Source organism: Cyprinus carpio, chromosome A13, assembly GCF_018340385.1.
Source record: "Cyprinus carpio isolate SPL01 chromosome A13, ASM1834038v1, whole genome shotgun sequence".
Taxonomy (NCBI): Eukaryota; Metazoa; Chordata; class Actinopteri; order Cypriniformes; family Cyprinidae; genus Cyprinus; species Cyprinus carpio.
Genome location: NC_056584.1, coordinates 7,615,685 through 7,639,712, shown reverse-complemented (window position 1 = coordinate 7,639,712; position 24,028 = coordinate 7,615,685). Strand labels below are relative to the sequence as shown.

Below are 24,028 nucleotides of genomic sequence, written 5' to 3'. Positions count from 1 at the left end.
TTTCTATTCATTTTCCACTGATTTACGCGATCTGATGATAAATAGCCTCTCCCAGCGCTGTATGTGTGTGAGCCGAGCTTCGTGCACGCGCTGTGTCTCACACAGTCTCTGATTCGTCCTTCGCCTTGTCAATCTCTAGAGTCCCATAACAAGACAACGTCACATCGTGTCACATGCTTCATGTACACTTCCGCATTGATATCTGACCACAACAACACAGATACACCTCTGTACCCACGACATATCCAAACAATAAACACGCGATTACGATAGTAAAGCTTGGTATGCGATTTTCTTGAGATTTGGGGCATTTTTATAGAAAATATTGGAAAATGTACATCTGAAATGCTAACTTGTGCAGCGATGTAAAAGGCTATAAATAGCATATTTTTACAACAGTAAACGACCAAATTCCACTTGTGCTCGCAAAAGGAAGTTATTACAAACACTCGATCGGGGTTTAAAGTGAGTTTTGAGTAAAGTGTACTAATAATTTCATAAATAGTCTGATATAGCTTGATGCTAACGTTAGCTCTAATGCTGCTAGATAACAGGTGCGGTTCTTCTTCATAATGCATTTTTTTCATAATAATTCACGTAAGGTCGTAAGAAAATGTTTTGTTGTGTTTTTATAGTAAGGCTTTTAATAAAAGTGGGGCAAATGAATACTGGAACTGAAGATTTGTGTCTTTGTAGACCTTAAAATACCACAACAAAGGCTAATAATGGCGGAATAAAAACAAAAGAATAATGATAAAAGAATAATGCGGATAATGTGTCATACCTGGCGGAGGTGTGAAAGGATCGTTTCGTGAGAACAATAGAATCATGAATGGAGGATCGTTCAGAGCCAAATAACATGAAAGCATAAATGAGAGCTTTACATGTGAGTTTACAGAAGATGACAGGGGTCATAAATCAATCCGATTAGCCTTCTATAAAAACACACGACATGGCCTTAGAAAATATTTCATAAAATTCACAGTTTTACAGATTATATTATGAAATTTCAAATGAAGCATTGGTAGACTTGTGGCTTTAGCTACACTATGTTTTCTAAACACATATCCTACATCAACAATTTTTTAAATACATTTAAAAAAATATGTTTTTCATATTTCTATTTTTGTTTTTATGTTTGAGTTTATATATCTTTATTATCATAACAGTCTGAGTAATTCTGATTCCTGAACAGTAAACTTTGAAGTGTCAGCTTTGTGAACATATGTTGATTATGTATCTAATCAGAAAGAATCATGAGCAGAAACCTTTTTATTTTGGGTATGTCATTTCTGTCTCTATGCTGAAAATGGGGGGTAACTGGTAACCGGTTTAAACAGTATAAATTTAAATCATTAGAAGCTAATAAAATACTAAATAACTACTAAAAATCACATGGTTTATTTTTTTTTTCTTTCCTTTTTTAGCATTCAGGTAATGATAATTGATCAAGTTTTTTTTTCGGGGTGGTGGGGGGGATTTTGGGGGTAACTGTAATGAAAATATTTATTAAAATTGATTTATTATTTCTTTGGAGTGAAATATGACCTGGACACATTTGTGGCATTCTCTCCTAATGCTGAATTAGCTTTGCTTAGTTGTGCACAGCCACTCTCTCAGATCCCGTCTCACACAGCGGATCCAACATCAAGCAACACATCTCCAGTCTTCTATCAAAACACGCCATTACTTTAAAAACTGGACTGTGTGCCAAACCTCATCTTTGTACCTTTAAATCGTAGCAATGTGTCATTCCTTTTCTTTTTCTTTTTTTCACTAGGGGTGTAGATTTACATTAAAATTTAACAGAAGATCTAAAGTGGTAATATGTATTTAAGCAGAAGAATCATCATCATCCACAGTTCTTGCTACATTACTACATATTGCCACAGTTGTAACTAATAGCCTTAATAAATAATTTAGAAGCTTTATGATTCAACTTTAAAGACAACCTCAGGGAAATTCAAATAAAAAGAGATAATGTTATAATATTCATATGGGTCAGGCAGCATGAAGCACCATCTTTAAACAATGCAAGAAATGACTAAGATTAAACTCATTTTAAGGATCCAATATGCTACATAACATGTCTAAAACAGATTTGCTTTATTAAAAAAAAAAAAAAAATTTTTGCACCAACTGTACTGGCCTGCCGATAACTTTAATATGCATTTTTGCATATTTCCAGAAAAAATGCCACCAAGAAAGAGCACAGGACACCAGCACTGCAGACTCGATAAGGACTCTGAATCACATCTACTGAGTAGACAAGACAAAGTACCAGGACAAATAAATGCTTAACTTTATCATCAAAGTAGAAATCTATTGTAGAAATCTTAGAGCATCTTCCTTTAAATATGTATGTTTACAGCTAAATAGACAAAAATATATGTTTTTAAAGTGGTCTCCACAATAAGGCAATAAACAGAGATCAGAGAAATACAGTATTGCCAGTAATCGAACAAAGAAAGGCACACAAATAACAAACACTGAAAGTGGTCAGTGAGGACAAGGCATAAAGACCCCATGAAACGACTCGTGAGCACAGTTTTCTTTCCTTTACTGACATATTTCCTGTTGAAAATATTAAAGGATGACTTTAATGACTGCAGAGAGGAGGACATTTTCATCTCAGAATTTGATTTAACAAATATTAAAACATGAAATATATTAAAATGATAACATTAAGTGTGTGACAAATTTGGTTAACTTTTAAGAGTACACTAGCACAGTGGTTGCCAGCAGAGGCATAATTAAACAAAGCATAATTAAACTTTAAAAACAACTAAATAAAAAATGAAACTAATTTATGTGCTGAACTATTATAATGCAATGTCATTTTATTGCTTTTTTTTAATAATATTTAAATAATTTATATAGTCTATTTTATTCATAATAAACTGAATAACTTTATACATTATTGAATTTAGTAGAATTTAATTTAATTTATTTCTCATATTAGTTTTGCCAAGTCTGCATTTGTCGTCTGGACAACGACCCTCCAGGACCGAGTTTGGAGACACCTGGTTTATATTATACCAGGTTGCTTTTTGTGAAATCTGGCAACCCTTGGCTCAGAGCGAACATGTTTGTGCGAGTGGAGAGACAGCAGCACGTGTATGAAGATCAACTATTGTTAATACTGTTAATAAAGCACACTGAATTACGCACAGCTTGGGAACCACTGCATTAGCTCAAAACTGGCCCTTTTGATTTCATGGGGTCTTTAATGATGTGTCAGAGGTAGGAAAGTTAGAACAAATGAAAGAAATTAGAACATTTCAAAACAAGTAGCTTACAGTAGATTTTTTTTCTTCCTTTTTTTTCACGTTTGATATTGATAGAGGAAAAGAGGAGAATATGCTAAAAACAGCTTCGCTGGAACGATCAGACAAGAAGAGAAACAACGCAACATTTAAACTCCTCCAAAAACACTTAAATTCATTCAGAAACGGTCTTGCAACTAAAAAAATAGTACATGTATATAATTTATGAAGATGTAGACAATAAAAATAGAATCAAAGCTACATTTGTCATGTATGCTCTCAGGTAGGTATGACTGTGAGAGGGTGTTTGTGGGATGTGCTGAAGCTGGGATGGTTATTGTCGGGATGGTGAGTGTGAGATGAGCGATAGGGTCAGGGGACAGTGGGACTGCATTTCTGTGTAGAAACCGGTCTAAGTGGCCTGGTCTAATGCTCTTATGAGGTCACTGCCCTGCAGCAAATGAAGATTGCCTTGCAACGGGACGTTGACCTCGCAGTCGTAACGTGTCAGTTCAGGCAGAAAGTAGTTCTCGAAGGAGGCCCCTATAAGACGACTCGCAATTCCTGCAAACACAAGCGGTTCTGAGAATCAGCATCTACAGTGCATGATGTATGTAAGTGCAGATGTGTGTCTGTGTCAGTTCAGAGCTCACCATTCATTTTGGAGGAAGGCTGCATGTTGAACTCTCTGTAGTTACAGCACTGTTCTCGATAGTGCTTTGTCGCCTGTCCGGCCTGATTCATCAAATACTGGGTCTTCCTGTGCTGGTGGTCCATACCTCCATCATGGACCATGTCTTTGTCTAGATAGAAACACATTTTATTCACAATTGGTGTTGGTTTTGTCTGCAATACATCTGCTAAACCAAACCAACCAGCTACAAGGTGAATCACAGCATTACAAACTCTGAATTAAAGCAAAAACCTATTTGAGGTACAAGAGTGTGTAATTAACTTCTTTAACCCTTGTTAAAGAAGTTAATTACACACTCTTGTACCAACCAAACAACTATAAGTAGTCTGACAGAGTAAGGAGATGTCATTTATAGTGCTTCATGGGAGTTGTTGGGCACTAAAGTGTTCTTTTTGCACAACTGACTTGTCGTGATTCTCTGATTGGTGGAGATTTCTCTCCAGATTCATGGGTGATGTGGTTTTTCATTAGAAATGACTACTAATAATCTATTTTCAGTGTGGTACCTGACAAAGCGCTGGTGCTGAGTGATTTCCTGTCCATGACGGCACAGCTCTCATTTCGAAGTCTCTTCCACATCGTGTGTTGTGATTTTGTGGGGGGCGTCTCACTCTAAAACACACAGATAGCATGCAGTGACTTCAAGACATGCTGTTTAAACACAAAAATCACCCAATAGGAAAATTAAAAGCTATCATTTCAAAATGTTTTACATTTTTGGATACACTTGATTTAATTTATATTTCTTAAAAACTTCTCAAGACTTTTAAACATTTTATAGAGATGTTTATGATTAAATGCCTGAATGATTGAATGGCAAACACATTGATTTTTAAATGTACTGGATAATAAAGGAAAGGCAGCCAACAGATGCCCAGGATATCTTTCAAGCTAAAATATACGTTTTTTTTTTTTAATTTGCTTAAAAGTTCCCATACTTTTTAGTATGAATTTATTAGGATTCTAAACTGAATAAAAAAATATTAGTACTAAAAATAGTAAAAAAAAAAAATGTAGTATTCAAACTTTTGACTGGAAGTGTGTGCATTTGACAAATTAAGTAAACCATGTCACTTTATTTGTTTAAATAGATCTTCTTTTTTTTTTTTTTTACTTACTGCATTTTAATAAAAAAAAAAATTATAGTACTATAATACAACCACCTTCATAAGTACTCTACCATTAGGTTGGTGAGAATATTTCTGGCATTATAATAAATACATTTTTGAGGGGAAATATGCAAAACAAAATAAAACATTCAAAAAAAAAAAAAAAAAAAAAAAAAAAAAAAAAAAAACATTTATATAATATTTTTTATATATTTTTGATAGTCTCTTTTGCTCACCAAGGCAAAAATACAGGAAATATAGTAATACTGTGAAATATTATTACAATTCAAAATACTGTTGTCTATTTTAATATATTTTCAAATGTAATTTATTCCTGTGATACAAAGCTGTATTTTCAGCATCATTACTCACATGATCCTTCAGAAATCATTCTAATATTCTAAAAACATTTCAAGTTAAATATGAACAAACCATTGTCATCTGTGTGAACGAACGCTTGAAATTGTTAGCGAGAGCAAGTCGAGCTGGACTTATATCTCTGTAGTTCTGCACAAAGTTCTCCATGGGCCTGTGAAACAAACACAGGTGTCATTTAATGCAAATCTAAAGACAGCAGCGTTTCAAGTGTTATTTTATAAGACCAAACCAAGAGAAACACCCTGTAATATGCAGAATCACCTTTGCAAATAAGGTGGCATTCGATTTGCTGGCACAGTTTGGCAAGAGCGCTTTGCAGCTAAAGGATCCATCATTCCAGCCTTGCTGGGTAACGGAGGGTCAGGCGGCCACTGCAGATTCTGACGGCCTCCCATAGAGGACAGCGGGGTGCTGGCGGGATCATGGCAGGGAGGCATCTGCATGGGGCCCCTGTTGTAGGGTACAGATGGCCAGGACTCCACAGAGCCTCCGCTGATGCTCTGCTTATCCCCTCCTGAACTCATGTTGGGCTGGAAGCGGGCTGCTGAAGGGGAACTCAAGGGCTGGAAGAGGCTTGTGATGTTGCTGAAGCTCTGCTGGTTGGTTCCCAGGGCCCCGGTCTCAGATGACGGCTCCTCCGGGCAGATGGGATTGAGCTGGAAGTCCTCATCATCCATGGGGATGTAGGGAGCCAGAGTCTCCAAGTCCAGATCACTCAAGTCAGTCTGGAAGGTCATGGGGAGAGGTCAAAGGTCAAAACAGATTCTATAACACCTGATTGTGTTATTCTTTAATCAAACGTTGACATTAAAAGAATCATGAGGAATCAGTATTTCTCTGGAAGATAAAAGACCTTTAGAACAGTTTTTTTTTTTTTACAGAAAAAACAAAACAAAACAAAAAAAAACAAAACAAAACACACTGTTGCTGAAACAAAACAAGCCATAAATCAAACAAACAAAAAAACAAAACAAAAATCAAAATAAACTCAAACAAACCAAAACACTCAAATGTGTCTAAATAAATAAATAAATAAATAAATAATCTGATCAAATCAAAACTAAGACACTCAAATTTGTTTAAAAATGAAAAAAGAGGTGTTTTTGAAGAAAAAACTAAACAAAACTTGTGTTTGTTCAAAAGATGTTTGCATACACTTGACTGGATTTACATTTCTAATGGTCTTATCATACAAATACAAATTTCTTTTTTAAATGAATGAGTTGGACTCATCCAAGGAATGGCAGCTAACAAGTGCACTGCATATATGGGAACTCCTTCAAAATACCTTCAGAACTGTTTAAATATTCAGGCAATTAAAAAAAAATGTTTATGGAAAAAACCCCACTAACAATATGATATAATCCTTTAGAAATGACATATTTAAGATTTCTTAGACATTTTAGCCAGTTAAAATCTGAGTGAAGTATTTCTATATAACTGTTAAAGAGTACTACACACTTCATATTAAATATAAAAATTAATATTACAGGTTGAATATTTGTTAACCTTTTGGTTGCAGGAAGTCTTTGTCTCTTGCGTGTCCAAGGAAAATAGTTTCTCAGTCAGCTCCACCTTCAGGTCATTGTCCACTGAGGTGTAGTAATCACCAGGGCTGCTGGGCTGTTCAACATATAACATACTCTATAGTAATCAAAGTTCATATGCAGACGCAACGTGTGGGGCGATGAGAAGATTTAGATTTCTGTTTACCGTCGAGCAGCTGCTCAGGCTGGGAGTTGTGCTGCTGGGAGGCGGAGCCTGAGGCAGAGAGAAAGTGCCGGCCATCTTGGCAATGTCTCCAGCATAACTCGTCTTGTGGCCGTCATGAACAGAGTGAGAGACAGGAGGAGCCACAGAAGACACACTGCTGTACATCGGGTGCTTCTCATACTGGGAGTTACCTGAAAGAAAGAAAAAAACAATTGAGCAGATGAAGATTTGTATTGTAGGTAACCATCTGTGGAATACAAAATAGTGACAATAAGTACAAAAAAGAAGATTGTTCTCACCAAAGTCAAGAGAGATGATGGTGTCACCAGGTGTAGGTGCCAGCTGGGTGAGATCTTCAGGCTCCTCTTTGAGTTTGGTGAAGAGCACTTCTCCTGGCTCACTGCCCAAGCCGCCTTTGCATGGACTGAAGAAACGGTTCAAGTGCTGAGGCTTGAACAGAGACTCAGTCTGGTCCATAGAGAAGACCATGGACTTCTCCTCGACGTCACTAAGAAAACAGAGCACAAACTAAGACTCACAGCCTCTTGTGTCACTGTATATACACAACACTGTAGTGTAACAGTAAAGTCACAAGCATGCGCATTACACCGTGCCATGCCTCAAATGAGCTGTGTGAACATTCATCAACTTTTCCCCTTTGTGTTCCACAGAAATAATAATGGCATACAGGTTTGGAACGAGTACATTTTTTGGATGAACTATCCCTTTAAGTTGTATTTTTTGTCTTTAATTGGATCACAAGCGTCGATGAGCAGGAAACAGAAAGTTCCAGACTGCAGATGCAGTACAAACACATCACAAGCTTTGTCACCGTTCATTTTTTGCCTTACCTCAGCACGTAGTTCACGCACACAATGCACTGGGGCTGGGAGTTGCGACTGTTGTAGATGACGGTACCCTGGGTCTCCACCCACACATAGCCCCCATTCTTAGCCAACATCCTGTACTGAGCGCTCACCGCCTGGCCTTTAGTGCACACTAGTGAGGGAAGAGGAGAAAATAGTGCAACATGAGAACACATGCATTTCCTAAAACTAACTTTTGTACTGACGTTTTGATTTAACGTCTGGTCCAAATGTTTTCTCAGGCATTAGACATGTTGTTTTGAGGATCTCTAAGAGGGTCTTGGGTAGCTATAACATAAACCGGGACAGACAGCCGGACCCATCAAGGGAAAGCTAACATAAGCAACAGGACAAACAGAGAGACGCAGACAATGAGGGATTGCTGATCTGAGTTTTGACAGTCTGTCTCCATGGCACGTTCGCCCTGGACTCGGTCCAGATCTGCCGTGGGAAAGCACTGGTTCTGGGTCATGCGGTTCATCCCCGGCCTGTGCATGCGCTGCTCTGCAGGACGGCCACGTTGCCGTAGAAAGCCTTGGGACTTTATAGACACGGTCGGAAAGGAAGTCGCATAGAAAGCTGTAGGTTCTAAGAGGAGGCCAACAAGCTTGGTCCTTCCTAAATATCACCTAACAATTTAAATAAAACATCTTGTTGTTGAGTTGTTGAAAAAAATCCTTACGAATGGTTTCTAAAAATAGCAAAATGATTTTTTATACATCCACTACCGTTCAAAAGTTAAGGGTCTGTAAGAAGTTTTTAAAGAAGATCATAAATGCTACATTTATTTGACACAGTAAAAAACAGTAATACTGTTATATTTTTGCAATTTAAATCAACAGTTTTGCATTTTCATATATTTTAAAATGTAATTTATTCCTGTGATGCAAAGCTGAATTTCAGCATCATTCCTCCAGTCTTCAGTGTCACATGATTCTTCAGAAATCATTCTGATACAGTATGATGATCTGATGCTCAAGAAACATTTCTTAGGATTCTTTGATAAACTGAAAGTTAATATTTATATTTGAGATATAAATCTTTTGTAAAATGATAAATCTCTTTACTGTCACATTTGATAAATTGAATGCATTCTTACTGATTAAAACTATTAAGACTATTTTGAATGGTACTGTACATCCTGAACTGACTTAAGCTAAATAATGAGTCTATTGTCTGTCAGGGAATATGAATTGTCTCCATAGCTGAGCTTTTATAATTGATTCAGCTATTTTCCTGTTTATGTCTGTGAAGTTGCTTTGACACAGTCTGTATTATATGCGCTATAAAGGTAACTTGACTTGGCATGCTTGTTATTTTAATTTATGAAGCAATAGATGTATGTTGCTAACAGAGCAGGTTCATATTGCCTAAAAAGTCCATGTGCTCACTATTAGTAACTGTTTGTTTTAGGTTCCTATTTAACAGATTTTCTTATTTTCTTTTTTGCTTTTGTGATATTTTATGATGAAAAGTAATAGAAATAGTTTACAGAAAAGATATAACCAGGTGCAAATTTTGTAATAAAATGAACTGCATAACAAAGTTTCTCTCATCAGTGAGTGGGACTGGGAAACGGAAAATCCCAAACGGTCACCCTACACAAAGAGTGCTTCTGAATGTATATGCATGTTCGCTCTGAGATGTATACATTCACAGTCTTGAAGTATGGGAATGTTTTTATGGTCGTTTGATAAATGACGAAAGCTCTTAGAAAAGTTCAAGTGATTAGAAAAGAAAGAGACAAATAAGCTGTGCATTCAAACTCACAAATGCACAAATGTCATGAGGCAGCTCCACTCTCAATAAACATAATCCAGATTAACACTTTTTTTTTTCTCCTCTACACACTTTGAAAAGACTTTAATTACACGTTAACATCACGGTGGACAGAAGCCACTCCACATCCAGCATTTGATTAGGGTGCAATCTGCGGAGGAGCACCGTAGCTGTGTTCTTATCTCCTGCGTTCTCACCCCTAATGGGGTTCAAGATGTCCTAAAGGCTGCTCCGGTCATCTTTAATAGAACCAGTCCAATAAGGCTCTTTTGAATCGTATTCATAACTCAAACATGCATGTGAAATGCAATTTGTTTCAGTGGGGTGGGGGGCTAGCGACCTCAGTATGTACAGTACACACATACATACATATATATATATAATTGTTTGCTGTGTGTGGAGAGTCAAATAAGTTTCACCTCTGCTATCTGAAAGAGACAGATAAATGAAAGCTAAAAGGCAATTAGGTGCAGGCAGCATGTTGATGGTAAAAAGGCAAGACGAGAGCAAGTACGACTGATGTATATATACTTTATGTATGTTAAGCATTATATGTTATAAAATTCTTAATAATTTTTTTAATATTACATAATTGAATATTATTATTAATATTATTTAATCTAAAATATCGCTTGTAGTTTGCTTTAAATATAAACAGGGTAGCAAACATATCTTTCAAGTTAAAATTTAAGTTATTTTTTTTCCAATGAAAAATTCCTATACTTTTTATTACAATTTTATTATCATTCTAAACTGTGGAAATAGTAAGAATAGTAAAAAGATTTTCTTCGTACATTATTTGTTGATATATTTTTAAATAAATAATAATTATTTAATAAAGTTTAGATTAATAATTCACTGCAATAACACACTATCGTTCAAAAGTTTGAGGTCAGTAAGTTTTAATGTTTTTGAAAGAGACCAAAGTCTCAATAAAACAGTAATATTATGAAATATTATTACAATTTAGGTGAACTAAATGTAATAAACTAAGTAAAATGTATTTTATTTCTGTGACGCAAAGCTGTATTTTCAGCATCATTACTCCAGTCTTCAATGTCACATGATCCTTCAGAAATCATTCTGATATGCTGATTTGCTGCTCAAAAAACATGATTATTATCAATGATGATTAATATTTTTGTGAAAACTATGATGCAAAAACTATGTTACAAACATTGGAAATGTAAATCTTTTTTAACATTATACTGTAAATGTCTTTACTGTCTTTACTGCTGAATAAAAATAACTAATTGACTAAATATTAAAAAAACTACTCATTTCTGCCTGGCTAATAAAGTGTGGGCCATTCTGTTATTATTATAATTTTTTTTTAATAGAGCTTCTGGAAACCTATTTCAGCAATATCTGTGATGTAGTAGGAACAGTTTACGCGTGCAATTCTGCATAAACTGCTTTTCACCAAAATGTTTAATTAGACAAAAGCACAATGAACAGGATTCATAGTATTACGAAGCCACTGGGAAAAGAGGTCAACAGCTTTATGCATTCAGAAAGAAAGCAAGTGCTCAATGTACTTGTGCCTCTGCATATCTGTGTATGTACATATAGACTGTTGCTGTGAAGTAGCAGATATCAGATAGCAGTTACACACAGAGCGTGTGTTTAAGGCTGACTTGTTCTGTGTTGAAGGGTTGAAACAGTAAACCTTGGGAACGCAGGCCTCGCCACCTGTGCTGACCTGATCTGCTGCTCTTTCTCAGAAGCGGACCACACTCTCTAATCCTCCTCCCCTGTTCACTCACACGACACCATCAAGGCGATGCTAAGAGTGTGTGCTGTGTGTAGCAGTCATATGATTATACATGTGGATGTGATTTTCTTCTTCTTTTTTTATATGTTCAACTATTTCCCAATAACACATGCTTGAATTGTGAAAAAGAGAAAAGGGTTCTGGTTTTCTTACACAAGGCTTTGATACAAGGGTGGAAATCAATGACACGTACGGTTCTGGTGGCTTTTGGAGACGCTGTCGGAGTCCAGAGCATGATAGAACTCATACGCCGATCGGCCCAGAAGGTCTTCAGGACTGTAACCCATCAACTCAGTAACTCTGAAAAAAGTGAGAGGCAATTTTCATTAACACACACACACACACACAACTGCACAAAAGCTCTCAGCTATTTTCTTTGATCTGCACAAGCTTAGTATTTTTAAGCCAATTTAATAATGATCCATTTCATGTGATTTGTCTGGCTGATATCAAGAACTGGAGTTTCATACAGAATCTGGGGTGAATAATTAGAATTTATGTGAAATAATACAACATTATAGATCAATATAACATTGTATATTTAATATCTTTTTACATTAAAGGATAATCTATGATGGTACACCGTAAAAAATATTTGTCAAAGTAATAAATAAAACAAGGATTAGTGGAGTAAGAAAATAAGAAATGTGTTACTTGTCATTTTTATATAATTATTTGTGAAATTTACTAGCAATTTATTTTTATTTTTTTAAAAATGGGCTTTGGAAATTTTACTCGTATAATATTCCATAATATTATCAATTAAACTGAACTAAATCTGAGCTGAATTGAGCCAGATAATGACATTACTTTGTTCTGAAGAGGTTCTGTACAGCTGACATTTAATTTTGAAACAACACTTTATACAATAGTTTATATAAACAACTGTGATTTGACTTGATTTTAAATATTAAATATTTTCTATTTATATTCTATAGTTTTGACAGAAAATAGTTTGGTAAACCACACCAAATGTCATTGTGGAGAGTAATATTAATCATAATAATAACAACAACAACAACTACTTGTCATCTTACTGTATTGTCCCTTTCTATATTGCTGCCTATTTATAGAAACAAAAGGCCTCAAGGCCTTTTTGTTTTATTTTTACATTAGATTTCCAGTTACTGTGATAAGGTGTTTAAGCCCTCTCCATGGTTACTTTGTGTAACGGTTACATGATTTTGTGTAATGAATGTGACACGAGTATTATTAAGTTCTGAAGGTGTGTGTTTAGTGTATTGAGCTGATCTTTGTATTGAAGTTACATAATGGCAGACAGCTGCAGGTCACTGACTCTGTATGCATGAGAGTGTGTGTGTGTGTCTGCAGGCCTCTCTTCATTTAAGAGCCTTCTATTCACCAGCCATTGAACTAACCACTTCTGAGCTGATCAGACAGACACACACACACACACACACACACACACACACACACACACACACACACACACACACACACACACACACACAGGGGCTGGGGAGGATCTGAGCCAATGGCTGAGTAAAGTCTGCATCTACCAAAAGACAGTGTTTTTGCATTAATCAATGAGAAAAATGTGGAAAACTGATCAAAAGCTATTTTGAAATACACAGAGGTTGTTGTTTAATTAAGGCCTTGGACCCCATTCCAGATCTTTTAATAGACGCTGTGGTCCAAAAATGAAATAATCATGTTTTAGACCAATCTTCTCTGAATTTGTATGAGCTACCATCACAATAATTACCACTGGATGGGTGTTTGAATAAGTTAAATGACTCTATTTTTCTCTTATTCTCAAGGTGACATAACTCTAGGCTCTTGTAGAAAGCAGGGCATGCTTTCAAAAGCTACTGCAGAACATTTCAGCATTTTTGCAATCATTAGGTCCATTAAACAAGTCTCATCTGGTCTTTAATATAATGTCTTTCCCTTTTTTCCAGTTCCTCATGCAGGCTTCGCCGACAAACCAGCCATTATCCATGTGTGCAGGTCAATTACATGGCACAATTATTTTTTTTATTATATATTATAAGTTAAATTAACCATAAAAAACCTTGTTACCCTAAAAAAGCATTTGAAATGGTTCTCACGAGTCTTTTATTTTAATTATCATACATTTCATGTGAATAATATACAGTATCTCACAGAAGTGAGTACATCCCTCACATTTCTGTAAATAATTTATTATATCGTTTCATATGACACCATCTGAACCAAATAAGTTTATCTTGTTTTCATCAGACCACAGGACATGGTTGAATAAATGGATGAATGAATTATTATTCTTTTTTTTTTTTAAGAGTACCCTCTATTGATGGTGTCTGGTATCAGAAATTGTCAACAGGATTTGTGTTCACTTTTAACATTCATGAGTGTCAATTGACAAAACAATTCTTATACTGTACATTTAGTCCAAGAATGTGTGTACCTGTCATCGCAGTAAGTGAACTTCATGTCCATGCTGTGGCGACTCAGAAAGGTCTTGCTGTCGAGCGGTGTGTCAATGTTTGATGGATGGGCAATGGGCTCGCACATCATGACCACACAGGTAAGCGGTGGCTCTTTAAATCCACACAGCACTCGTGTGGGACAGCCGTTACACACCTTCAGGTGCCCTGTGCAGTGCAGGACCTGAAAGAACAACCATCATCTTTATGAGCTACATGACGTCAGACTCCAGGTCATGACTTATTGTAAAGAGAAGTTATTCACCTTCCAGCTGGCTGACTTGAGGTTGACTGTGCGCCCGCGATTTGTGACTGTGCATTTCATTCTCATGAAGAAATCCCTCTCTGTGCCCATCTCCTTGCCTTTCTTTCCCATGCCTGCAGATTAACACACACACACACACAAATGTAAAGAGTGTCTCAGTTTAGACATGGGCCAAAAATCCCAGGAAAACATTCCTAGCATTCTCCTTCCATGCAAACGGAAGCCTAAACTCAACAGAAGTATTTTTTCTAGGGTTATCAAATTCCAAAACATCTTACAGCACTTTCAGCTTTCAATATTATCACTTTTATAAAAATAAATGTGTAAGCTGAAACCAAGCAGAATTACAAGCTGAAGCAAAATATGACTGTTTGAACAGTTAATACACGTCTTGTTCTTAGTGAACAGTTTGCCATTAGGCTTTCCCTCATGCTTGTGCAGAAGTGACACGTGTTCAAAAAACAGTTTGTGTTCCACAGAAGAAAGAAAGTCATTCTGGTTTGGAACAACATCAGACTGAGGAAAAGATGATCATTTTCATTTTGGGGTAAACCATACCTTTAAAATTAAACACAGAGTCAGACATCAGAGTTCCACCACTGGCTAACAGTACACCAGTAGAGCCACATGAAATCAGTTTTTTTTTTTTCCTTGCTTTTTTTTTTTCAAGTGATTTTTTTTCCTGTTTTTTCCTACTTTAAATTTTTTTGGGGGGATTCCATTTTAATGGCTTTATTTAAATTTCAGTAATCAAAAAGCTTGTCTAAATAACTGAAATCATTAAACTCATACAATTTAATCACAATTTATTAAACAAAAATTACATTTATAGGGTCCTCTGAAATCCATTTTATTGCTTTATAAAAAAAAAAATACATTTTAAAATTCTGTTTTAATGGTTTAATTATATGTAGATAATCAAAAGTGTCTAATCAATTGAATAGGATTTTTTATTTATTTATTTATTTATTTATTTATTTATTTATTTATTTTTTTCAGAAATTATGTGTTGTCTGCTTTAATTTTTCTGGATTTTAAATTAATATTAAATCATTCATCAAAATCGGTGGTAATCAAATGAAGGCAAAAACATTAACAATTTAATGAATCTTTTAAAATGCAATCAACTGAAAATGCAACAATCCCTGTTAAAGAGCAGCATGTGTCTTGCTTTGGACACACGACACAGGTGACCACCTGATCCTCTCAGACGAGGAGTTGTGACACACTGCAGCGTTTTATTACAGTGATGAGGGAAACCACCTGAAATATCATGCTGTAACTTGACCTTAGAGGTGAGAGGGGTAGGGAAGTGTGGAGGTCAAATAAAGGTGATGCAGAATAAAAGGGGAAGGGGCTGTGGGTGCGTGTTTTTGAGGGCATGATTGTTATTTCTTCACATAACTAATCCTTTCCTATGAAGCCATGTGTTTTCTTTACATTAGGCCTTTACATACTTGTTTTGGTATGTATGAAAGTCTGTTTGCAGAAGCGATAAGAACATTTTTCTCTACGGCTAAAACCACTACAGTCCAATTCATCTTCATAAGAAAAAAAAATGCCATAAGAAAGCATTTGGAGTGAATTTTACAGTACACTCAGAGCCCATGCTGAAGTTTTGAATGTTAAAATGCTTTCACTAATGCAGAGTTTGAATCAAAACTGAAAAGGCTAGAAACCTGTGATTCACATACATGTACTTAATGTTTGTGTGATCATGTTTTCAGCCATTTAACATATTTTAACATGCAGATTTTCCATTGAAAACAGATTCCTCTCCATATTTCTCTACTTGTATTTGATTGGCTGTTCTCTGGCATTCTCATACACGCTTTGTCTGCACATAGCAGGATTTACAGCTGGTGAAGCTGAAGAAACAGAAGTGACATACCGGCTTTAAGACTGAGGTTCTCGCGGATCTCCTCGTGGTCACAGGGGTGAGTGAAATCAAAGATGCTGTGCCCTGTGAGCTCCACCTACAGAGAAAGACATGCAGGTGCTGTCATTGCATTACATGGGAAACCATCTATTTTCCAGCACAGGTGAATCTCATGAAACCTGTCATTATATTACACTACCGCACAAAGGTCTGGGATCCGTGAGAATTTATTATTTTATTTTTTTTAAAGAAATTAAAAGTTGTATTCAGCAAGGATGCATTAAATTCATCAAAAGAGACAGTAAAAGCTTTTATAATGTTACAAAAGATTTCTATTACAATTTCTGATTTCTACTACTACTACTATTCTATATATAACTAATCCTACTTAAACCAACTATTCACCAAACAAACAACATAAAAATTATTACTGTTTTTACATTTCTAACCATTTCCCACACAATTCTCAAATATTTTACATAAAGAGGATGAATCCTGTATTAGAATCACTATTATTAAGAAATCTAGATTATTTTCATGATCATTTGCCACACAATTCTCAACATCGTTCACTTTAACAGTAAAAATAGCAATTTATCAGATAACAAACAGATAACAGGCCACGGTTCTACAAAACAGCAGCCATGTGCTGCAATACAATGAATTTTGTTGTCGAAAACAAATGCTACCACAATGTACTGTATAAATATTTTTTTTCCATAATATACCACTATTTATTTTACATTACTTTATACTATATTACTTGATAACAAACAGATAACAGGCCACGGTTCTACAAAACAGCAGCCATGTGCAAGGAAGCAATTGCCAAATAGCAATTTATCAGACACCAAACAGATAACAGGCCACGGTTCTACAAAACAGCAGCCATGTGCAAGGAAGCAATTGCCAGGCACAAGAAAAGTCCAAGAGCTTTGCAAGGGTACGAAAAAAGTGACACATCCTTCCTCCCATACAGTGCTTGAAGGAAACGGGCTTGTGCTGTGGTTAATAATGGCATCTCGTCTGCCTATGATTAAGTGCACCCAGAGGAAATGAATGCTAAACAGACAAACAGCTAATAATAACAAGACTAAAGGTGAGTATCTGTCTGGATAGTGATTCATGTCACTGCGTACCTTACTGGGCCTGTGTTCATTCTTACTCACCTGTGTGAGACCCATGAATTTGTTGATGTTCTCTGACAAGAAGATCATGTCTCCGTCTGATGTTACCACGCTAATGAAGCCGCCAAGTGACTTCAGATACCAACTGTCCATCAGTCTGTCTTCGTCTGTCATCTCTGTGGCAGTAGCACAGGCTGAAACGGGGCACAAACATGAGAGTTTGAGAATGCATTTGTGCATGTGAGCGTGCGCACACTTGCTAGTCTTGATCTGGCTCTTAAGTTCCTGGCTGACGTCCAAAATAAACAACATCAACTTCATCCTGCTAATCCGAACCCTCCCAACAACACTGACCTCCACACACACACACACACACAAACCAAATACCCACATATAGTGACAAACAGACACCCACAATGCCCTGCTGTTTGACTGCACTAAATCTGTGCAATCTTTCAATTTAAAAGAGACAAACTCCAGCTGTTATGTGGAAAACCCACATCTGTGAGAAACCCATGGGAAGGGGCCAATATTTATGGTTATGCTTCTCTGAAGATCATGCGCACTTTTGGAAAAATACATAAACTTATGTAAGGCAATGTAAAGATACAGTACAAATTTAGCACACTCTCAAATGCATGTGTGTTGATTTTTGATCCATAGAGCATTAAATAATACAGTGGGGTCCAAAAGATTGAGACCACATTGAGAAAAAAAAAAAAATGCAAACAAATTTATATTATATTATATATAAATATATACATAAATATATAAATATATATATACGAAAATAAGTAAGAAATATTTAAGAATCAAGTCAAAGAAAGAACTAACTAGTAGACCCTGCTGTATATATTATACTTGATAATATATACCTGATTGCACAATAAAACAGATATTTGATTAAGTCAAGTGATCATTTGAAAAAAACTAAATCTCCACATGGTTGGTGATACCACCACTGAAATATGGATGGGGTGCCAGACTTCGAGTCCTGTAGTAGATCTGGCAGAGCTTCAGGCGGGAGGTGGAGTGGACAAGGACATGCAGAACAGAGCGGCTCCACGCTGGGGGGTCGGAAGCCTATGATTGCTTCAGTGTGCTTCCTCCAGATAAGAAACTTTCTCAAGGCCCATTGAGAGCCCAGGGCTGGATTTGGGCCGAGCCTAGAGACTGCAGCCCCAGGAGAATTAGTGTTACGTCTTTGAAGGGGTTCTTGCCCTGCGGCTTTTATTCCGAGATGAAACAAAACTGCACCCAAAATTGGGGTTTCAGAAATTGATAATCTGGAAAGAAGTCTACTGAGATTCTGAATTCATCTGTTGCTGATAGACATGTATCTAGAAGGTCATAATGATCACCTAGAAATATTGATATTGATACAGATATGTCAAGGCATTGCAGAACATCTGGCAAAATTTTTGTCCTTCAAGATTATGGGATGTTTTGCTTTACATAACATGTGCTAAAGCTTAATGGGTGTTATTAATAATGTAAAGCATAAAAAAAACATGAAACAAAGCATGAAAACAAAGACAAACAAACAAAAAATACAATACAAGAGAAAAAAAACACTAAAAAAAAAAAGAAAAAATAAAAAAAGAAAAAGACACAAAAACAAAACAACACAAAATGCATAAACACTAAAAAGCAAAACACAAAAACAAAGAACACAACACAAATGACCCAAACACAAATACATAAAAAAACAAAAACAAACAAAAAAAACACAACCCAAGGAAATACATAAACACACACATACACACCAAAGTAAAACAACCCAAATAAAACACAAAAAAGACAACAAAACAAAACCCTATAGAAACCTATTTTGACATACATCTAGAAACCTCTGCACTTTGAACAGAATGAACTGGAGGAAGCGGTATCTTGAAGCTTCTTACAGATAAATACGGCAATAGCCACCTCCGCATATAGATTTCACCCTAAAAATGACATGCAATGCAAAATGACATGAAACGATCATGTTTTGTTTTGGCCAATTCTAATGAGTCTGTAAAGAATCATAATTGCAGTGGTGAGTCATTGATTTCAACAAGATTACATCTCGTCAAAGATTATTTCATAACATATTTTTTTCCAGCCACCCATAGACGAAAAGAGTGATTCACTGGGCGAGTGAATCAGTTGTAAGCATCAGTGCAAAGCGACTGGGGATCTTATGTAAAAGGTGTTTCCCATGCACCCTCAGCATGGGTAGGGTGATGGCAGGAGGAGGAGGGATGGATGGATGTGTGGCGCCAGGGTTGGCCTGTGTTTTGGCTGGCCTGAGACGGAGAGCGCCAGCCTTAAAGAAAGCACCAATCATGCTTCCAGCCCAGAGCTCGCAGACCTGCTGATAACACTATCTGATGTGCCATCTCGTACTGACAGGGCTGCTTTTCAATGTCTCTTTCCCCTCCCTCCCGCTTTCCATTTCTGCATGTAGCATGAACATTTGACTGTCAAGTCACTTCAAGTCGAGGTGCAAAGTCTTTCAGTTGCTCCAAACTGAACGAACAGAGGCAATTCTGTGTTCTAACTGTGTACTAATTGTGTTCCCTGTGCTCTTTAGTGTCTGTGAAAACACAGAATGGAATGTTGAATGCAGGAGCTCTTTTGTCCAGCTTCCGGAGATTCTAATTTTACAATAAAGACACACAAACAATACGAACGCGCTCACATCCTCTTGCCGTACCTGCTCTGGTCAAAGAAACTTTCATAAGATCTGGAGCGGAGCATTCGGGCATCATATTCTCACCCTCATTTCCTCTAAAATCACTATGATTTTCACAAAAGAAGATATTTTGCATAATGTTTTCATGAATTTTGAATGCTATGGTGAAGGGAAATATTTTCAGAATTAAATTTCAGTCTGTTTCTACTATAAAACTTCAGAAGACTTGGCAAACATAGCACACAACAGAAAATAAAACCAAAACCATAAAAAAAAAAAAAAATACTTCAAATAAAATAAATGTTAAATGAAATAATATATATATATAAAAAAGGAAGCATTTCACATTTTCATTTAGTTTAACCTGAAGTGCTAAAATAACTAAAACTAAATAAAACTAAAACTAACAAATACAAATGAAAAAAAGTCAAAATAAAATTACTTATACCAACTAAAATTAAAGTAAAAACAGAAAATGTAAAATTAAATCTAATTCTAAATATTAACAAAAACTAGTACTGTAAATCAATGATAAGGGCTGCTCGATTATGGCAAAAATCATAATCGCGGTCATTTTGGTCAATATTGTAATCATGATTATTTAACACGATTATGAGTGGGCCATATGACCAAAACTTTATATGAGTGATTTATTTAAAGAAAGTGATAAATATCAAATATATATTTTCTGTAAATAAGGTTGCTATGACATCTACATGGTAGAGACAAGCGGAATTTTAAACAAACAAACAAAAAGTCCTCAAAATTATTGAAAATAATTAAACTGTCAGTAATAAAAAAAAGCAAATTAAAAATAAAATAAAAAAAGTCTCAAGCAGTTTACAGCCTACTGCAGAAATGAATAATCAAATGTAAAAATAAAACGGCAGTCTTCACTGTAAGAATTAAACTTTTTTCTTGTTTCTTAAAGCTACAAAAATCCTTCACTCAAGAGCAGTGTGTGATTTTGAATTTGTCTTTTGTTGTTTGATTATTAAGCACACAGTCGCAGCAGGAAAATAGCCCGGCTGTCACTTTAAGAGCCGCACGGATCCAAATTACTGTTACATGTGGATTTTCATTCTCAACTCCTTACGTTCATTTATTACATGACCGACGAAGGTATACATGAATAATCACTAAGCACAGCATTTTGACACATTTTTGCATACATTTGACCATTTAGGCGCGCACCTTGAGCTAAAAGATGACTTTAAATGTCCGTGTTCTGTTCCGTCTCTGAGCGCATTTCTCTTCCTGAGGAGCAGCGCAAGTTCTCTTTCACGCTTTTAGAAACATGAATAAATATACTTCGATAATTCAAGCACGTCCCATTTTGCAAATGTCATGTTACATGATTTTACTGATTTGCACGAGAAATTGGGCTTTTATGGAGGAACGAAAGCGCAGCGACTTCAAATAATCGCAATAATCGTTTTATCTTGATTATTGTTTTTTTTATATTCGTTGGAGGCCAAAATCAAAATCAAAACCATTTTTTCGATTAATTGCACAGCCTTATCAATAATACTAAAATAACAATAGCGCACAAGTTTTATAGACTTTTTAATGATAATTTTATGGTGCTTTTATGTGCTTTTTACAGCTTGAAAGTCTGAATCACAATCCAAGAGAAAACATTATTACTTCTGTCACATGGAAGAAAGAAAGCGATAACTGTTCAGAACGACATGAGGGAAGGAAATGATGACTATCCCTTAACACCCACACACACTCATATCCCTTGTAGCTTGCTGTATCCATTATTAAACATAATCTGTAGGTTTTCATTAAATTGTTTTATTCCTCACATGCTGTCTTTGATTTATTAGATTAGCACCTACAGCTAAGCATAATTAACTCCGACACCATTACAGCAGGCCCAATATCCACTAACACAATTATGTCCTTACAGAAAGCGCCTCCTCATTTATATAATACAGCAGTAACTTTAATGCAGTCTGACATCACAACTAAAACATTTCCTCATAACAGTGCAGTGCTAATGATGGTGAACCCAGATAAGAGATCAATCTAGAGCTTTAGAATTTGATTATCAGCTGAGTGTGTATTTGCAGCACAGCTCTTTCTTTGACGTGACGTCAAGTAGAGTCGCATGGTCGGGGATGTTGTATTAACAGAGGAGTTACCCATGTGATAACCTTTATCAAATTGCAAATTTTACTTTATAAAAACAGCAGAATGAGCAGCACCAATCATTGTAATAATAGGATTCTGTTTGGTTTTCCACCAGATCTGAAAATATGACTTTACTGATATATAAAAGCAAAACAATAAATAGTTATCAATTAAATTATTTCTTAATATAATACTCTTCTTTTTTAATTTGAAAGATTGAAATTACCTTTTGTAGATAAATATGTTTGCATATAAAATTGTATATATGCAATTTTACAAAAAATAAAGAAATAAATAATAATAATATTTGAAAACAAATCTATCATTTATTTGAAAACAAATCTATCATTTATAATCAGTACTAATGATGCACAAACATTAAAATGAAACAGATAAAATGATAATTTCATGCTTTGGCTGCTAACATAAATGGCAGATATTAAAAATTGTAAAATGTAACGCGCATTAAAACTAAAATAAAAATAAATAAATCAATTCCAAAACAAATCCACTGATTGAGTTAATAATAATAATAATAATAATAATAATAATAATAATAATAATAATAATAAATAAATTGATTGTTTGACTGATTCACTGATTGAGTTGGACAACATAGTGAAGGAAAAGAATGTGAACGTCTTCAGTACTAGGGATGCACAAATATAAAAATGATGGCTAATGCAAATAAAATGATCATTATATCCATATTTTGACTGATAAATGGTAGATTTGTTAAAAATCTCTAATATTTTGTCCAAAAAAAAAATAAAAATAAAATAATGCACTAAAACTAAAATCAACAGTTTTTGTCAATATCAAATCAATGCTGTGATGTCCAAACTTTTACATATATTTTAGATTTAATAATCAAATATGTTTGTGTGTGCGCGCTTTTTCACAGGTGGATTTGGATTGTACCTGATGTGAGGAGTTTGCGTGTCTGCAGGTAGCTGATGGCCAGTCTCATGATGGAGGCTTTATCCAGATGTGAGCTGACGCTGTGTGGGAGAGGCAGCTGGCGGGCCAGCTCATAAAACACCTCTGTCTCCTTACTGCGCCTGCAGCGCGCCGCATCTCGAGATTTCTCCTTACGCCGCTCTGAGCTGCACCTACAACACGCAACAACATGGAAATATTAGATGAATTAACACCACTTACTTGTCGTGTGATAAAACCTAAGAAAATACTGAAAATGCACTGTGCAATATGCAAATACTTCCACATATATAAAATAAAATGGGACAAGAAGCCAAGTAAAAGCTTCTGAAGCCCAAAATAGAGGTACAGCATTCAATCTCACATTTCCCCTAAAATCTGGCCATTGCCATTTTTTTGATATTCACCCATAATAACTAACTGTTTCTTCAGTTTGCTTTTCAGCTGACCTTTGCTTTTTTATCACGTTTTCACACTCACCTTGATATTTTCTCATGCTGTATACAAACACAGGCATGCTGAACCCATTTCTCATTACTCGAGAGGTTTCAGAGCATAACAGTCCCTTTGTGCACTTGACAGTCTTTCTTATTCAACTCAAGTCACTCTTGCAGATTCAGACATCAGGCCCAAAAACTGAGCCAGTGTCCGGCAGGTGCGAATGAATCCAAACACACATAAAAACACACAGGCATCCTTTCAGTGTTGCATTTTGCCTTAAACAAATTAATTATGTCTCTTGATCAGCGTAACAGTAGAATCAGTGTGCTGGATTACTAGTTAGTAATAAACCTAAATCACAAACCCAAACTAAAAGTAACAAACCAGTCAGTGCCAGTCAGTAATAATGACGTAACAAAAGCAGATCTTAAAACATTGCATTGCTTCATTTATTCTAGTCAGCCCAAGCTGTCAGTAGCGGACGGGTCAGTGCCAGATCTCAAGTGAGACATTCCTGGCTGGTTCAAGTGGTTATGGGAATGATCACTTATAG

General features: G+C 35.7%; 1 protein-coding gene across 1 annotated transcript in view; it reads right to left on the bottom strand.

Annotated features, from left to right (window-relative positions):
- Window positions 1–1,331: 1,331 nt before the first annotated feature.
- LOC109083442 (endothelial PAS domain-containing protein 1-like) overlaps window positions 1,332–24,028 on the bottom strand; it is a 35,554-nt gene continuing 12,857 nt past the window's right edge. Inside the window, exons 2-16 of the mRNA XM_042768515.1 lie at window positions 23,017–23,207; window positions 17,322–17,473; window positions 16,165–16,249; window positions 14,274–14,386; window positions 13,990–14,192; window positions 11,773–11,879; window positions 8,012–8,159; window positions 7,460–7,668; window positions 7,161–7,351; window positions 6,957–7,070; window positions 5,709–6,172; window positions 5,502–5,598; window positions 4,467–4,572; window positions 3,920–4,069; window positions 1,332–3,830 (exon numbers count right to left, since the gene is read on the bottom strand). Of these exons, the coding sequence (XP_042624449.1) occupies window positions 3,679–3,830; window positions 3,920–4,069; window positions 4,467–4,572; window positions 5,502–5,598; window positions 5,709–6,172; window positions 6,957–7,070; window positions 7,161–7,351; window positions 7,460–7,668; window positions 8,012–8,159; window positions 11,773–11,879; window positions 13,990–14,192; window positions 14,274–14,386; window positions 16,165–16,249; window positions 17,322–17,473; window positions 23,017–23,207 (2,482 nt within the window). The 3' untranslated portion in view covers window positions 1,332–3,678. The remainder of the gene's footprint in view (window positions 3,831–3,919; window positions 4,070–4,466; window positions 4,573–5,501; window positions 5,599–5,708; window positions 6,173–6,956; window positions 7,071–7,160; window positions 7,352–7,459; window positions 7,669–8,011; window positions 8,160–11,772; window positions 11,880–13,989; window positions 14,193–14,273; window positions 14,387–16,164; window positions 16,250–17,321; window positions 17,474–23,016; window positions 23,208–24,028) is intronic.